General features: G+C 37.9%; 1 protein-coding gene across 2 annotated transcripts in view; it reads right to left on the minus strand.

The window, feature by feature from the left end:
* The window catches only part of CNTN3 (contactin 3), a 217,451-nt gene that overhangs the window by 83,641 nt on the left and 114,407 nt on the right, over positions 1 to 19,403 (minus strand). For both annotated transcript variants that reach the window (XM_029244094.1, XM_029244095.1), the window contains exons 4-9: positions 18,651 to 18,854; positions 17,086 to 17,188; positions 16,374 to 16,558; positions 12,346 to 12,482; positions 11,079 to 11,208; positions 8,440 to 8,590 (exon numbers count right to left, since the gene is read on the minus strand). In XM_029244094.1, the coding sequence (XP_029099927.1) occupies positions 8,440 to 8,590; positions 11,079 to 11,208; positions 12,346 to 12,482; positions 16,374 to 16,558; positions 17,086 to 17,188; positions 18,651 to 18,854 (910 nt within the window). The remainder of the gene's footprint in view (positions 1 to 8,439; positions 8,591 to 11,078; positions 11,209 to 12,345; positions 12,483 to 16,373; positions 16,559 to 17,085; positions 17,189 to 18,650; positions 18,855 to 19,403) is intronic.

The following is a 19,403-nucleotide window of genomic DNA, read 5'->3' on the forward strand; positions in this document are numbered from 1 at the left end:
TAGAATAAATTATATACGGTCACTTTAATTATACAGTCTCTCCCAGAATAACTGATGGGTAAATTTTCCACATCCTAAAAGAATGTGTGGGATCCTTGAGGGCTGTATTCCCAGTGCTGGGCACTGTCCCCAGTGCTGAATAAAGATAAGACAAACTAGTGGACAGCCTGAGTACCTTCCCTGCACACAGGAAGCAAGGACATCAGTCTCGATACAACTAACATCCAGGTTCTGACAGGGGGCAACATCACATGTGTTAAATAAAATTCTCCTTTGTTCTTGTAAATTTACCAGTGAGAGATCCATCTGGAGTTAAGGGTACAGAAGTAGAGGACTGGCTGAGATCTTGGCTGTGTACCCAAGGGTAGATGAACTGATACTCTCTGGGCTTCATTACCTCTCTGATGGTTGTGAGGGGACAGCTGTTGAGATGGGGAGACAAAGGGTGATGGGGAAGATAACCCAGATGGCTGTCTGGTGAAAGGAGCAATGGCAGGCAGAGAGAGAGCAGTATTCTGAACAGCATGAAGAAAAATCCACTCCACTGTGATAAGAGACAGAGAAGCCAAGAAATGTGAGGAAATGCGGAGGGAATGGAGATAGAAACGACCTGGCAAATGAGCTCTTTTTCGTCATCTAAGAGCTCAAGCCAAGGGAAATACCATCTAACAGATTCGCTGGAGAGTAACAGAGTCCCCAGACACATCTTTACAAAGCAAGTCTGTGGCGACTAGTAGTAGCGATGGCAGAAATGCCAAGTGGTTCTCGCTCTGATGGAATTATCCTGTTTACCGGCAAAAGTTTAGATTCTACTTCGAAGTAACGTCATCCAACTACTCAGTGTTTCACAAAAGGGCCAAAATGACCAGTGGGGGGCGTTTCTTGAGCTTTGAAACTCTTAAAGGAAGCCACTCATGAAATCAGGATGAGATGACTGTAAAATCGCATGCAAAATTTTGTTTAAAAAATTAAGGTATAAATTATAGAGAAAATAATCCACCTTTTTTGCTGTACAGTTCTGTGAGTTTTAACAAATGAATGTAGACATGTAACCACTGTCATAATCAAGATCTAAAACAATTCCCGCACCCCCCAAAATTCTCCCATGCCCCGAAATAGTCAATCTCTCCACCCACTCCCAGCCCCTGACAAGCAGTGATCACTGTTTTTTGTCTGTAAAGCGTGCCTTTTTCCGGTCTGTCGTATAAACGGAATCATACAGCGTACCGAGCTCACTGTCTTTTAAAGTCAGCTTCTAACTACATGCAAAAAATACATTAAAATTGGTTAATACATTTTAAAAAACATTGTCTGGATTATGGCTATTAATATTTGGGGAAAATCTTTATTTCTTTAAAAAGCATTTAAATTTCTATAGTATTAAATGCTGCCTAGAACCTTCGAAACAATTTTAATGTGTTTAATTAGAAATAATGGGCCACTGTTTTACTCTCTTCTGAATTGAGGCCATTGTAATAAAATATTTACTATTATAAGCAATAGCATTCAAGTGAAAGCCCCATTTTTAAAGATAATTGGCTAATGTGTTTTAAGTACCACTAAGTGAAACAGAAAAGCTAAACATTCTTTAAAATATGCCAGCTGTGGCCATTTCTTCTTGCATACCAAGCCTGTTCACATTCTCCAGGGTCTTTTAGAATTTTCCTTGGCTTAGAGGAGACAAAACTTCCTGTTTTATTTCAAGTCTTTTGAAAACATGTGGATTTAAGTGAATGAATCCAACAGCACAAAAATGTTGAAATTTAGTGAAAAACCATTGGATGTTCAAAGGGTAGAACATTTCTTTCTTTATAAAAGAAAACCTCCTTTCTGAAGGGTGAAAAGCAGAATAGTTTTTCTCAGTACTGGATGATACAAATATCAAACCAAAAGAAGGAAAAAAAACTCTACTCAGAATTAATGTTAGTAATTTAAAAGTTTAGAATATCTGCATTCCAGGTGACCTAACTGGACCTTGACTTAATATATCAATTGCTTTATACATTGTGACTGTTAGTCATTTAAATGATATTGTAAAAACAGGCATCCTCGAATTACATTTAAATTTCCATAAGCTTCAGAATTAAGATACAGACCCTCCTTTAATTTAATGATTTACTGTCTAATGATATGTACCTTCCTAGAAACTTCTTTCCACTGTCATGGTTTCAGCTACCATCTGTATACACGTAACACCTAAATTTCTATCTGTAGCTCAGGCCGCTCTCCTGAGTTCCAGATTTAGGGAGTCAACCTTTAAAAGCACACAGATATAGCCAGTTGGTTTGTCAACGAGCATTTCAAACTGAAACAATTTCAAATTGAATTTATCATATTTGCCCTCACCTCTGCTCCTTCTGTATTGTTCCCTGTCTCACTAAATAGGTCTACCATGATCCTGATGCCTGAACTGGAAATTTAGGATTCAGCCTTGACTAGCATCTTCTCTCCAAATCTTTAATCGAGTCCTCTGTCCTGCTGATTTAACTTTTTCACAACCCCTCAATACTTCTCTCCATTCTCATTGCCATTTCTTTATTTCAGGCTCTAATCCTCTCCTGTTCAAACTGCTCAATTGCTGCTAACTGGGAATCTTGCCTCAAGTTCCAACTGCTCCGATTCATGCTCTCTACTGCCACTGTTGTGACTTTTTTTAAACATAAACTTGATCTTTCTCCAGGACACATATCTGGAGAAAACTATAATTCGGAAAGATACACGCATCCCAATGTTCACTGCAGCACTATTCACAATAGGCAAGACATGGAAGCAACCTAAATGTCCATCGACAGATGAATTCATAAAGAAGATGTGGTATATATATATATATACACACACACACACACACACACACACACACATACACACACACACACTTACATACATACAATGAAATACTACTCGGCCATAAAAAAGAGTGAAATATGCCATTTGCAGCAACATGGATGGACCTAGAGATGATCATACTAAGCAAAGTAAGTCGAAAGAAAAAGACAAATACCACATGATATCACTTATATGTGGAATCTAAAATACGACACAAATGAACTTATCTACGAAACAGAAGCTGACTCGCAGACATAGAGAACAGACTTGTGGTTGCCAAGGGGAAGAGTGGGTAGGGTAGGGAAGGATTGGGAGTTTGGGATTAGCAAACGCAAACTATTATGTATAGAATGGATAAACAACAAGGTCCTACTGTATAGCACAGGGAACTATACTCAGTATCCTGTGATAAATCATAATGGAAAAGAATATGAAAAAGAAAGTATACATATGTATAACTGAATCACTTTGCTGTACAGCATAAATTAACACATTGTAAATCAACTATATTTCAATAAAATAAATTTTTTAAAAATAAATTTGATCTTTTAACTGCTACCTTATTATGTTGCTTTCACAGGAAATAAAGCCCAAACTCTATTTCATTTGGCTTCCCGCGTCATTGACAATAAGATCCTCGCTTACCTCCATGGCCTCGCTCCCTCTGCAGCCCTCCCGCCTAAGTGACTTTTCACTCGAGTTGCACTGAACATCAAATGCCTGTTCTTGTCCTTGCCTCTGTGCCTTTGCACAGGCTGTTCCTCCTACCTTGAGCACTCTTCTCCAGTGAATCCTAGTCATCGTTCAAGCCTTGGTATAGACACTACATCCTCCAGAAAGCCTGCTCTGCACCCTAAATTGGAGATGGGGCCTCCTCAGGTAATCACCGAACATTCTGTATTTTGCCAATTGAGTTTTATTATAAAGGTCCTGTGTTACCTGCCTGATACCCTGAAAATCTACAAATAATGGGATTAACTTCTCTGGTGAAAATTAAATACCTAGTGCCTAGCACATAGTAGGTATTCAAAATATTTTCAAATGAATGAATGAGCACTTAATTCTAAGAGCTCAGGAATCACTACGTGCATTATAAGCCCCTGTTATCTATTCACAGAAGCTTTACTAAGACCTCTGTTGGGAAGTAATCCCTTTATTACCTTAGCTTAAAATGCTCTGTCTACTTGAAAGCACTAACCGATTTCTTTAAAACCTTTCTGTAATTCAGGCGTCTCGCTCACTCAGATCTACATTACTATGGCTGATGCAAGATTCAAAACTGTAACTGTGCTGATATAACAACTTTCAAACTAGATAGATTATAATTATTCAAACATATTGTGTGGTTTACATAGTAGACATATTTATCAATTTATATAATTTTTAAAAGACATATTTAATCCTTGAATTTTTGTTCTGATTCAGGCTTTGAATGATACTATATATCTATATAAATATATAGATATCTATGTTTATATCATACTATATATATATATATATGTATGTATATATAGGCTTAATCAAAAGTGCATTTGTCAACAGCCCATATGCTAGGCTAGAGAAAGCTTTCCTATTTATCGTGTCTTATTCACTGACAAACCCATGTTGATCCACCAAAAAACCCCCAAATAAACAAAACACAAACCAAAACACAAGAAAAAAAACTAAGTAAAAATTTTATAGATTTAAAATCTTGCCATAAATATCCCATCAAAAATTTTTGCCTTCTCTTATATTTTCAAATGCATCAATGAATTCATTTGTCCCCAAGATGAGATTTGAGTCTGCATATTTTATGTTGGAACAGCCCATGACTGAACAACCACAAAAAATCTATCATTTAAAGTGCTACCCCAATTTGGCTTAAGCCTGCAGACCAAGAGGGATGGACATGGCGCTTTTGTTGCCAAGTGATGGCTGAGACCCACTCTGATTTCACATGAACTTGGAGTACGTTCAACTCTGCAACTTGTTCCATAATTGCTTCTAGCAGCTTTTCCCCTAAGCATCAAGGCCCTGGCATATCAGTGCTTTTGCTGTCCAAAGAGATAAAAGCAAAATCCAAACCACCAGACCTGGTGCCATGTACTGAATATTAGAGTTTCCCCAAAATTTATATGTTAAATCCTAATATCCAATGTGATGGTATTTGAAGGCAGGGCCTTTAAGAGGTGATTAGACCATGAGGGTAGAGCCTTCATGAATGGGATTACTGTCCTTATAGACGAGACCTCAGAGAGCTCTCTGGCTCCCTTTCTGCTTTGCTGAGGATATAAGGAGAAGGCAGCTGTCCTTACCAGAATTCAACCATGCTGGCGCGCTGATTCTGGCTTCCATCCTTCAGAACCGTGAGAAGTAAATTTCCACTGTTCAAGCCAGCCAGTTTATGGTATTATGTTATAAAAGCTCGAACTAAGATACCTAGGAAAGACTGCAGCACTATGGAGCCTTCTCTTAAACATGTTTCCTCTTTTAACCTTATTTTTATACCTGACAGTTTCCTTATTCACTGGGGAGATGTTACAAATACTTAATACAAAGTACAGGGTAAGTAAGCTTGAAAGGCTCAGAGAAATAACTTTTATGAACATGAGACATGGTTGGAATAGCCACCACTTTCCCCCCTTTCTTCTTAAAACATAATCCCAATTTCTCATTGGGCACACTCCCACCCAGGAAAGAAATCTGTATTTCCCAGCCTCTTCTGCAGCTAAGTTTGGCCAGGGAACTCATTTTTGACCAGTAAGGCATAAGGAAAATTATTGGATGGGGCTTCTGGGAAGATTCTTAAAAGGGAGTAAATATATCTTGATTTCTACCTTCCTCCTTCCTGTCATTGGGGGATGGCACTGGGATGACATTGGGAAGGATGTCTTGGGAGGCTGAAGCCCCAGCAGCCATCCTGGTTCCTGATGTGAGGATGGTAGAGTAGCAAGATAAAAGGGGCGTGCATCTCTGATGACTCTGGATTCCAGGTAGTCTTAACTGCCTACCTTCTAAGAGACCAGCCAGCCAATGAACTGCCCAACCAACCAACCAACAAATTCTATCTCTTTCAGCCACTGTTACTTCCAACATTTTATCTGTAACATAACCTCATTTTCCTGATCAGCGGATCTACAGATATCAGACATCATGGTAAATGCTTACTTTATAGCAACTGTATAAGGTGGCAATTATTCTTTGTTTTATAGATGAGGAAATTAATGTTCAGAGGCGTTACATAACTGACCTAATGATACCAAGGTAGCAAGTGGCCAAGTCAAAATACCTGGTGAGATTCTAGAATTTAAACTTTTTCCCTGCATTATTCCATCACTCTCTAAAGTAGGAGTAAATCTCTCCTGTGTGCCTTTAGCTAAATCTCTTAATCTTTTACCCCCTTTTAAAATTAAGATTAAAAACCTCTGCCTACTACAGGCAGTACTGTGAGGACAAGTGGGATTATTATTTTGCAAAGCATTTAAGTCCTTGGAACATAATCACTATTTAATTTATGCATACAATTAAAACTCTAAAATGTTTTTGACAACAAAAGGTCACCAGTTATACACGAACACTTAACTTCCATCATAGCCAAAATTAACTAGTTTGTGCCTATAATTGTTTAAACTGGCTTCAACAATTAAACTCCAAATCACTAATTAATTTCCTGTTCCAGAAATCTATTCTGTGCCGCCTAGCACTTAGTTGGATTGTGTTTTGTAACTACTCAGCTGACAACCTGGCCTTGTCCTCCTGCTGTGGCTGCCTTTTAACGGAGGTGTCGCCCATCAAATATCTGAGGGAGAGCAGATTGTGTTGTCATAACCAACTCACAAAAAAAACTTTGGGACTGTAATCTAAAAGCAGCGCAACCTGGTTGTCTTGTCTGCAATAAGACTTTGCAATTTTGGAAAAGTAAATCTACATTTCTTAGTCTAAGAAATTGTTCGTTTGTTTTCCCCCATCTCCAAAGAGAATAATTTGGACCCCATGACTTCAAAGGATGAGACCACCTCTCAGATTCGGGGCTCCCTATACACAATGTGGCATTGAAAAAGCTTGATGGTTACGCCCTAGCTATGGGACTCATCCTGGCTATGTGACTTTAGGCAAATTACATAATTTCTCTAAGCTTTAGTTTTCTCATTAGTAAAAATGGAGATGATAATAAGATCTAACAGCACAGAGTTGCAGAGATATTGAAAGGAGATAATACGTGTAGAGTTCTGTATTAGTTTCCTTTTTCTCCAATTACAAGGTACTGTAAACTTGTTTAGTGGCCTAAAACAACACAAATGTATTATCTTACAGTTTGGGAGGTCAGAAGTCCAGTATGCGTCTCAATGGGCTAAAATCAAGGTGCTGTCACGGTTGTGTTACTTTGGAAGGTCCTAGAATCATTTTCTGCTCCTTCAGGTTGCTGGAAGAATTCAGTTCATTGAGGTTATGGGACTGAGATCTCTCTTTCCTTGCTGTCAGCTGAGGATTTTCCCATTTTATAGAGGAGTCTGAAATTCCTTTGTTCATTGGCCCCCTTCTACCATCTTCAAAGCCAGCAATCCCAATCAGGGTCCCCCTCATGCTGGAAATCTCTCCTGCTCTTCGCTCATTACCATACATTTCTTTCAAACACTTCCTCTGTCTTCTTCCCCTTTCAAGTGCCCAGGTGAATACTTAAGGCAACCCAGATAATCCAATATAATCTCCCCATTTTAAGGGCAAACGGTTAGCAACCTTAATTCCATCTTTAACTTTCATTATCTTTTGCCATGTAATGTAATGATGTAAATCATATGTCTTCAGGATAAGGACATGGACATGTTTGGGGCCATTATTCTGCTTACCAGAAGCTTTCAGCATAACCCTCCAACAGGTAGTAAGTACTCAATAAATAATAATGATAGCCAATACTTATGTTTACTCTATGCCAGGTACTGACCTAAGTGCTATATGGATATTTATGTCTTTTATCTGCATAGCAACCCTCATAATGTGAAGTATGCACTAATATCATCATAACCATTAACAAATGAAACACACAAAGTGTAAGTCACTTCATGTAGCTGGTAGAAGAAAACAGATTTGAACCCCAGCAGTCTGGGTCCAGAAGCTGTGCTTTTAAATAGGCCCCATTCTGCCTCTTCATTTTAAATATTATTACAGTAAACAGGAAATCAAGAAAGCGTCTGCTTAAACAAATACCTGTAAAGCTAAATTATTTCAATATAGGGCAACGGCAAGATTGGTATTCATCTGGCATATGCTGCCATCATATATTCTCTTTGCCCTGTGATGCTGGGCCACCAGGAGCTGAGAGAGGGCCTGGGTCCAGGGCTGGCATTCCTTTGTCATCCCAGTTTGAGTCTTACCAGGCAAATGGGGAGGAAACTCCTTTCTAAAATATTCTATGCTGGAAGAGGGGAGATAAATCTCTGTTGTTAGATTTCAAAACCTGGTGAGTATCATCTTGAGAGTATTACAAACAAAAATACTGCTATTGCGGTTCTTGGAACACCTCACATTTTATTGAAATGCTACTGCATTTCACTTCATACTGAACACCTACTTTGGCATCACGATGGAAAGTGAGAAGCAAATAAATCACCACCTTTCTGGACAACAGAATACCTTTCAGTCTCCTGTACAGGCGCATCTCCTTTCTTCCAGGAAGAGAGCGCCCTGGGGGAAGCTCTGGGTTTACAGTCCAAGCTGACCTCGCTGCCCACCTGCACCTGAATCAACTTTTTCATCGGAGTCTTTGAAAAATCTGGAGCAGAAGCTAAAAAGGATGAAAGAAGAAAGAATGACAATTCGATGTCTGATTTCATTTCTTTAAATTCCCGTAAATTTCAAAGGTTGACTTTATGATTTTTTAAAGTTTCTTGACACATAAGATATCGGTACTTGATTTATTTGATTGGGTAGCACCTACAGGATGCTTTCAATGCTTAAAAAGTAAGTCCTACCATTGTGTTTTCTGGCAAGTTCCAATTCCTGAGACAATTACTTTATATGAGAATTTTTAAAGCTTACTATGAAGTTTTAAAATAGCTCAATCATGAGTTTATTAAAACTAAAAGCATTTAATAGAATGTTCTTGAAAGTTAGTTCCATGAGGACAACAGTAGGGTTGGTCTCTCTTGTGACTTCAAGGACACAGATGTGGCACAGGGCCTGGCACTCATTAGATGCTCAGTAATGTTTTTAGAATGAAGGCTGAGTACTGAATTCTTATTCTCTTGTATAAACAGTAACAAGATCTATTACAAAATTTTCATGTGGTTAGCTTTAACTTCCAAGTTGGAGAAATATATTATAACATGCATTATTATACTAAGTTACAATATTCCATTAAATACTATAATATGTAGAAAACATTAGGCTGGCTAATAATGGACGGAATGCTGATCCTGAAGCAATACCTGAACATTCAAGAGACACAAAAATGTATCATTTGAATTAAGTATGTTAACTCAGAAAATCATCCTTCCTTTTACCGCAAATGCAGAAAAAAGAACCGAGTGCATTTCCCCAAATATCTAATCCCCTGTCTTATGTCATATCCTAGTTAATATAACTTATTTTTTATATGTGGAAATCATAGAAGGAATTATACTATATATATACATATATATATATATGATTGCAGATAAAGAAGACATGTTATCCAAAGGTTGCTGGCCTTAAGAATTAGGATCCTGAGAGAATAACTTTCACTAACACAAATGAAAAATACTTGTATATTTCAATGAAATCTTTTTTTTAAGCATAGATCATATATTTTCCCATAGGAAAACCCCATGCAACACTGGGTAGGGACCCACCCATTTGAAAGATGAATAAACTATGGCTCATAAGGTTAATTTAACATAAGAGCACAGCCATGCTTCGACTTAAGATATGGGCAAATCCCACTTTCTTTCCGTCATGACACCCTACTTCTCTGTCATGGACAACACTAGCCAGATTTTCAGTTGATGATCTGCTCCTCCCAAGCTTCAGTCTTCCTGGTGCATATGATTTGTTTCTTAACTTCCAGGCACCAAGAAAGACCTGTTTTCCTCAAACCAGTGTTTTTCAGTGAGACACTTCACATTTCGGGCTAGACAGGACTTTGTTGTGAGAGGCTATCTTGGGCATCGTAGGATATTTAGCAGCTTCTCTGGCAGCTGCCCACCAGGTGCCAGTAGCACACGCTAGCTCCCTTCTTCCCCACCTTCCCCTTACACTGTGACAGCCAAAAAGGTCTCCAGAATTTGCCACTATCCCCTAGGGGCAAAATCATCCCCAGTTGGGAAATACTGAGTTAGATCAGGGCCTTTCAACCTTCTGGCCATTTGGGTTGGACCAACCATGGGTACGTGACTCAAATCAGGTACATGGGGCCAATGACATGTAGGACTGTGACTTCCATCTGAACAATTAAGAAAGCCATCCTTCTGCCACTAGATTGACTGTGGTAATGAAAACAACATGCTGGGTAACATCATATGGGGCCAGAGAGTGGTGATGATGTTTGAGCCCTGGGTCAAGTCCAGCTGAAATCCAAATTCTCCATTTTAATAACACTGAGCAATAAACTTCCTCCCCTTCTCCTCCTCTTTCTCTCCCTCCCTCCCTCCCTTCCCCCCACCCCCTCTTTCTTTCTTATTTATACATACTGTGTTATGCTCTGACAATTTTGGTTGGACTTTAAGTCATCTGCATCTTAAACTGTTTTTCTGGACAACTGCCCTAAACATAACATCTCCTTTCTTCTCCTATACCTAAAGTACAAGAAAAAAATAATTCATAATTTCAAGTACTTGAGCCTTGGTCAATTAAAGCTTTGGTCTGCCGAATGCTTGATGTTTTCAGCAGAGTTATTAAAGACAAAGACAACTCCTTTTGGATCAAAAAACTACTGATTTGAATTTTGATATTTACTTTCATGGACCAGCAACAGAGAACATCAGAGTCACTTATTCTCTTAAAAGGTACTACTTAGTTGGTACTGCTGGAGGTGGATAATAAGGATGTCTTAGGTCAACACTCTCTCCCTGTTGCTTCTCTTCTTCAATCTTTGGGCCTTAATTCTGGTCATAATTGCTGCTTTCCCTTAGAAATCATTAAAATGTGTGCCTTGATTAGAAACCCTGCATGATTCTGCTGTGATACTGAAAATGTTATTAGATATAGGAATCTAATATGAAAAGTAAATATTTCTGCTTCTGGCAAGTATGGAGGATTTAAGAAAAAAAATAATAAGACAAGAAAATTAGTCTTACCCACAACCTTGAGCTCAGCACTGGAATAGACGAGACCATGTTTGTTCTCTGCTATGCACTGGAACATGCCAGAATCGGTCACATTTAGGTTGGATATTGTAAGGGCACCATTTTCTATCTGTGTTCTCCCCTAGATGATAATAAAAATGTCTTGTATATACCATTTTAGAAGAAAAAAGATAACCACTGAATCTTATATCAATCATACACAAACCTCCTTAATTTTTCTCATGGGATTAGGCAAGCTGACCTGAAGTTTACACGTTTCCCTTATTTGAAACAGTGAGAATGACTTAACATAACAGCTAGACATTGGAAATACTAATAAACGTCCTTCAGTCAAAAAGGGTATCAGTAAAATAAATAACAAAGCACAATGTAAAATATTGCAACTATTTCATTTTTCCCTGTGGATAAAGTTGCAGACTTTAAGAAATCTACCATGCTTCCCACCCCATCAACCGGAAAGGTTCTCACCAGTTTTTAAAATCATGCAAATTGAAGATATTATACATTATGTATTAAAAAGGGTTCTGGGAAACACATTTATTAAAGGTTCACAGGTATTATGAATGGTTATGTGTAGAAATTTGAAGGAACATAACTGACTTAGTACACAATTTTTAAAAAGAGCAAAAATTACCTGGCTTGAGAAGAGAAGTGATTGAGAAAATAAGTACTCATGTAACAAGGTAATGAAGTAATCGATACATTTTTTCTCCAGAGGCCATGCAAGTTATCAAACACGAGAAAGGAAATTATATTCTACATTTTATTAACATAAAGCCTTCTCTAATTTCAAAATGAAAAAAAATAGTGCAGTGGACCCTTGAACAACAAGGTTGGAACTACGGGGGTCCACTCATTTGCAGATACTTTTTCAATAGTAAATACTACAGGACTACATGGTCCCTGGTTGGCTGCATCTGTGGATACGGAGGAATTGAGGACACAGAGGACAGGCTATAAATTATACGAGGATTAACGCCTGCACTGTTCATGGGTTGACAGTATATCATTTTATGTACAAAATTCATAAAATCACCTTTTCCCAATGAAATTCAATATTGAAAATATTTCCTCCTTGGCACACTGAGTACTTGACTTTATCCTTTTTACCTCTGTACCACTTCTTAGATGAACGTGGTATGAACTGTTCAGATGAATGTATGCAAACTCACCAGTTGACTCTGGCACTGGTCACTAGGGAAGGCATTTATTTACACAAAGTGGGGACAGGGTGGATTGAGCAGGCATGTTACCTTACCTCGAGCACAAGGGCTTCTCCATTTTTCAACCATCGGTAGGAGGGTTTGGGCTTACCACTCGCTCGACATTCCCAGTAAAGACTGTCCTCCACAGCTATTTCCACATCTTTTATGAGTTGAACCCAATGAGGCTTTGCTGCAATGAAAAAGGAAAGAAATCCAAACCACTCCACAATAAAAAACAAATACTTCATCCACATAAATGGATACGACTATGGGCAATAATAGATTAACGTAAGCATAGTGGCTAAAATGATATTTAATTCCCTAAGTATTTACTAAGTGGGTATATGAAACATTTCTATATTTGAGGATGGATGTTACAATCTGCCTTTCCCTGAGTCAAACTCATTATGCTTTCTCTCTTTTTGAAATTCTGGGCACTGTATTACATTCTTCAGATGTCTATTAGTAGAAAAAAAATGCAGGTACACAAAATAGATTTTCTTGTCCAAGTGCATTTTTGAATTATGAGATCACAATTGATAACAACTTAGTATGTGAATGACAGCAGATACTAGTCTAAATTTGCTCTAAAAATCAGCATCCATAGAAGAGAAACTTCTACAGTGGAGGAAAAAAATATTTCCTTCAACTTAGAAGTAACTCTTAATTAAACACAAACTAGTGAACATCTTACAAACCTCTGTGCAAATGAAAGTGTAGGCAGGGAAAGATGGATAAATTGCTTCAATTTGAATCAAATGATGTTTTATGAAAAAGAAGTAATGCTACCTTAAATGATGTATGCAAATCAGTTGCATCAGGTTCATTTGTCATTTTTACTTACGTTTTAGAAGACACTTGGGAAATCCTTTTACAGATGAAAGCAATGTACCACTCATAATGAAAGTCATTCAATACTCACAGTATATTCAGCCAAGTCTCAGCTTGTGTTTTAGACCCGAGACTAGGAGGTGAGATGTCTTCCTGGTTTCACATTGCATTATGCATGGGATGTGTACTTCGGGATTTACATTTGCATCCTCCATATGGAGAAACAGTTTATCTATTTCTATTTAATTTCAACCATGGGAAGGTTTGTCTTTCCCTTTCTATCTCATAAAATTGCTTTTTTTATAACTGAAATTGAAATGAAAATATAGCTATTTCGCTTTTAGAGAAAATGTACCCATCTGAGTTTTACCTTATTTTGTTTTTTAAAAAATATAAACGACTTGCCCAGTCTGAAGTGTAGTTCAGTCCCAAATCACTCCTCTCTACTCTATATTAAAACACATTTTCTTCTTTCAGGAATTATCAACCTCGGTGGATGGAGACTACAAATAAACTCACACATGATCCCTTGACTGAGACTCAAGTTTCTAGCAAAAATTTCCACTGGCTCCTCATATTACTATTCTCCAAGTGGAGGGATAATTTGCTGGACTAAGCCAATCCTGAGATTACAACTGGTACATTTATTGTGATTTTTCCCCTGATTCCATCATATGAGATTCAAATATTCTACTGGACCATTTTTTACATGAAATATTAGAGCAGATAAGCAGAGAACTGCACAGCATTTATTGAATATACTAGTCTTTTTTAAAAAATAAATTTATTTTATTATTTTTGGCCATGTTGGGTCTTTGTTGCCGTGCGTGGCTTTCTCTAGTTGCAGTAAGCGGGGGCTACTCTTCGTTGCAGTGGGTAGGCTTTTCATTGAGGTGGCTTGTTGCGGAGCACAGGCTCTAGGCCCGCGGGCTTCAGTAGTTGCGGCAGGTGGGCTCAATAGTTGTGGCTCAAGGGCTCTAGAGCGCAGGCTCAGTAGTTGTGGCGCACCGGCTTAGTTGCTCCACGGCATGTGGGATCTTCCCAGACTAGGGCTTGAACCCGTGTCCCCTGCATTGGCAGGCAGATTCTTAACCACTGCGCCACCAGGAAAGCCCTGAATATACTAGTCTTAAGCCAGAACTGTAAAGTAGCTTTCATGAAACTCTCTATCTCATTGATTTCTTTTCTTGTTATCTTTTTCTTTTTTTTTTGTGGCTGGCCCATGCGGCATGTGGGATCCTAGTTCCCCGACCGGTGATCGAACATGCGTCCCCTGCGGTGGAAGTGCAAAGTCTTAACCACTGGACTGCCAGGGAAGTCCATTTATCTCATTATTTCTAATTTGTTTCTTAGGTACATATCATATTACCTACATAATGGACTAAAGCAACAGTCTAGCTCATTTACTAAGAATAGTGGATGACGTTGGTTGTCTATTGTGCATCCATTTCCTCTCTTCTTTATTTCTAAGATGACCCAACTTTTCGTTGAATTATCCTCTCTTCCATCACCTCGCATTGTCCACAAAATCCAGGGAAACCTGACCATATTCCATGTCCCAAAAAGAGGCTCTTAAGTTGTTTAAGCCAATTATCCTAGCTGGTGATTGGTTTAGGAATGAACACGCAGCCAATGAGATTTGAGAAGTGAATTGCCAGATGTTTTAGACAAAGGAAGGATGAACAAAAACTAATGTGCTAGCCACTGCTGGTAGCCATTCTGTGACGGTAAGGGCAACCAACATGCAGAGAAAGGGAAAAAGTAGATAAGGGCAGAAAACACACCACAGAGAAAATGTGCCAGGACCTGAATATAAGGCACATAAATGTCAACTTAGCTTTGGATGTCTTGCCATACAAGTGTTTTATTATTTGTGCAGGGTCGCTGTTCCATACAGATAAAAACATTCCTATTGAAACATTAAGACAGTTGGAATATCCTGTGTTTTCCCATCATGGTCACTTCTTACCCTGGGTCAGTTAGTGGCTGCTTAGAAAGGAAAAAATAAACTAGGACTTGTTTGCGGTCGACTTAGAGCCATACAGCCACATGGGTTAAGTGTCCCCAACTTATCTCCGTATCATCCCACCAACATGTAGAACTTGACACCTGGGAAACTCCAACTCGGTGCTATGTATTCTAATCCTGTTACAAGATGGGAGAGTTAGAACACGGAATGACTCATGCTATTAAACCATGCCTCCATTTTGTTCCTGACGGATCCTATAACCTTACCATAAAATAAATGTCAATCTAATCACACATAATGTACGCACGAACTTCACATTCTTTTGAAGGGGTTCATAATAAGCTCTATAATTTTAGTATTTGTCTTTGCAAAGTTTTTCCTCTCTGAAACATTTTATATACTGTACAAGTTTGCACTGAAAATTATTTCAAATTCCAGTTTTTGAAATAAACAGAATATATTGCCATTTGCTTTTCACAAGTGTTCAATTCCTATTAGTTTTACAATGTTTCTAATGATTAAACTGCAAAAATATATTCACTGAGCTTACATCTTCCCATATTTAATAGTACATTTTGTAAAATCATTTATTTCTGCTTTCTAAAACCTGCTTTCATCAAAATACCTAGTATAGTTTTTTAATAAAAGGGATTTGAAAACAAGTTTGGGGAAAAAGGATAATCTAATTTTCCTACAAATAGACTTTAAATAAAGGTAACGTTACTAACCTTTCTTTACCCAAATTGAGCAGTACATCAAAAAAATGTGCTTACAAATTAAAGGCACCAAACATGGTACACCTACGCTATTGGAAAGGATAGAATAACACTGAGGAAGTCAAGTAAGCCTGGGTTTATGTGGTTTGTCTAACGCAGTAATTGCAAGTCTTCCCAGTAGACAGTTTCTTTCTGCTTAGTAAAGACCATAAGGAAAGATACAAAATCCCATTTTCTAGAGGTAAGGGCAGATAGAAAGATCTCTCCTTGTTACGGTTAAGTGAGTAAATGGTTACTCTTAGGAAAAAAAGTGAAATATTTCATTATCATATCAATCAGTTTAAAATGCAGTACGAGTATATCATGCCTCCAACTTCATTGCAAAAATTAATTTTTTAAAATTCCTTCTATGATAAATATCCTCATTTAACAAAATGTAGAACAGAAAACGCTGGACACTGGGATTCTGCTAAAACCTCCTACTCACCCCCACCCAGTCCCAATAACAATAACTTTTAGAGAGATCGAAAGTTAAAAATCCAATATGCCCAAAGTGAAGGCTCACCATAGTAAGTCAGACGGCCCCTGGCGACATTTCTTCCTCGTGAATTCTCAGCAATGCATTCATAGGAACCTGCATCTTCCTGTTGGAAGTTGGGGATTTCAAGCACACCATTGGACTTCCTCAATTTAATTTTAGTGGAAAAAGGCAGTCCATCACTTCTTCTCCAATTAATCTGAGGTACAGGACTAAGAAGAAATTTGTCAAGTTATTTGCTATTTTAAACAGATGCCTGGAAGCCTTTTAGGCTTGACAAAATAAAACTTTCTTAGGATAGAACAAAAAAGGCACAGATTCTCAAATGCAGAACACAGCCAGTTGTCAGTCACATAAACCTGCAAATGCAAAGGTTTATCTCTTTAGGTTGCTATTTTAATAAAATAAACTGTGCATTTTCTCTAGTTAATTCATGATTTAGAGAAAAAAGTCTAATGTATACTCACTGTATTATAATACAACAAATGAACAAGCAGAAGAAAAATAACACCAATTTAGTTTATGAAATTAGGCAGGCATAGTCATTCTCCATAAATCTCCTTTAAAGTTTCAAACTAAATTATACATGTGCATTTCTCCTGTATTTTAATTTTTTCTTTGCTTCTAAATGAAAGAAAATTTTAGAAAAGAAGGAAAAGAAGAGGCTGTTAAAAGCTATCTTGATCTCTTACAGCAACCTAATATTTTAGCGTATCGGTATAAATGTTACAAAACTTACTTTCCAAGGGCAAAACATTCCAACTTCACAGTTGAACCTTTAGCTGCTGGAAGAGTTTCTGGAAACTGAACTTCTATTTTCGGTTCATATTCACCCATCACTCCTGTGAATCCACAATACAAAGTTAATGGTTTCGACGTTTCCTTTGGAATTGTCCCATTTTTCTTAAAACTTTTTTTTTTTTGCTCTGTTTTGAACTAACTCTTCCTTATGATTTGAATTACTCACTAGCCGTCTGGTAGGTACTTTTAGAAGCAGTGCTACCTTGGGCCAAATGTGCGACATTAATAAATATGTGGGAACTTTGGATTCCGTGATTCCTAAGTTACGGCTTACAGAGCAGTTCTGAGAAAACCACTAGGCCTTTTACATTATATAAAACGAGAGGCTTTTTTATTCTGTATTCAATTTGGACATTTCTAGTCAAACCGAAATATACAATGTATTATGAGTTCTTAAAATATCCTAAAGAGCAAAAATTATGGGAGGAAATTTACTTAATGGTACCCTGATAGCATAGACACCAATCTTAAACTTACTGACTACCAGGAGACAAGAAATGGTAACTTAATAAATGGGAAAGGTCAAATTCAATTATAACTGACTGGAAAGTATTTTGTGGCCATGGCATTGTGCTGTATCAGATACGGTTTTGCATAAGTGGGACAGTTACCCAAGCTTCCAAATCTGCTTACTCTGCAGTTCATGGGCTCCCTTGAAACAGTCATTGAGGGGCTGAAGAAACACCTGTTTTCCTTTTTTCCCCTCCAGTTTTATTGAGGTATGACTGACAAATAAACACTGCATGTATTTAGGTTGTACAACGTGATTTTTTTAGGGCGTACGATGTGATGATTTCATATATGTACACTTTGTGAAATGATTACATCAGTCAAGTTAAGATATTTAACATCTCACAATTACTATTTTCAATTTTTAAAATTAAATTTTTTTTCTGTAGTGAGAACACTTAAGATCTACTCTCTAAGCCAATTTCAAGTACACAACACAACGTTACTATATAATCACTACGCTGGTGAGGGTAGGGGAATGGGGGAGATGTTGGTCAAAGTGTACAAACTTTCAATAATAAGATGAATAAGTTCTGGGGATCTAATGTACACACTTTTTCTTTTAATTTTCTTTAGAGATGCTTTTTAGCCTATAACAAAATATCCAAAGCTTTAATAACCTCAAACTGGCAAAAATAAGGACCGCTGACGTCACGGGAACGCAAGGTGAGCCCCAGGCTCAGAGGACCTCGCGTTTGGCTTAATGACCTATTGCCACCATCTTGAAATTCTTCATAAGTTTTGAACAAGTGACTCCTCATTTTCATTCTGCACTGGTCCCTGCAAATCAGGAAGCCAGTCCTGAGTAAGAATTATGTACAGGGACCTATGGTCGATGGAATCATTTTAGCCATTGTACTCATAAATATTTTTTCTTCTGAAAAAACCAAAATGATAATTCTTCAGGATATACTTTTCACTTCTCTCAATTTGTTTTTTCTTGTATTCGCAACAGCATTTCCACTCAGAATTGCCCCTTGAAACATTTCCTACCATCAGAACGCAGCACCAAAGGAGTTGGAGAACCCAGCACTCTGGCGTTTGTCACCATACTAGTCACCACACACGTGTAATTTCCCACATCCAGTGGTTCCACCTTGGCTATGTAGAGGTGGCCTGTCTCTTGAGAGACAAATCTCCGACTATCTTCTCCGACAAACGATGGATATTCGTTGAAGATCCAAGCATATGATAGTTCTATTTAGAGAAAAGAAATTCCATCATGAAGGAAATTTTTCCACAGTATATTAAAAATATCTGAAATCACCTTTACTGCAAAGCAAAGCTGAGTGCTTTTATTGCAGGTCATGAAGAGAAACGGTGATGAGGCATGATGCTGTGTTCATTCTGCACTATTACGGAGGTCACTGCTGATTCTTCTGGGAGCGATATTATCACTGTCATCATTATCACCACTCCAGATACCTCCTAACAAGTATCTCTGGCTTCAGTCTTGCTCCCTTTTAATTTGTATCTCCATACTACATGTCCCATGATCTTTTAAAATTACTAATCTCATCACGTCAACTCCTGACCTAACACTTGCAGCAATTCCTCGGTAGTCTCTGGAATAATGCAAAATTGCTTAACATGAAAATGAGACCCTGCACGGTTAGGCCCCTGCTTATGGCTTTAGCAAATGAGAAGCCCAATACTCTTTCTTGCATCTGGGTTTTTATATATGCTGCTCTCGGAGGCTGCAGTGTCCTTTTTCTCTGTCCAAGGCTTCTTTCCTTTTCAACACCA

This window comes from Monodon monoceros, unplaced genomic scaffold (assembly GCF_005190385.1).
Source record: "Monodon monoceros isolate NGI ecotype Baffin Bay Population unplaced genomic scaffold, NGI_Narwhal_1 Super_Scaffold_3, whole genome shotgun sequence".
Lineage (NCBI taxonomy): Eukaryota > Metazoa > Chordata > Mammalia > Artiodactyla > Monodontidae > Monodon > Monodon monoceros.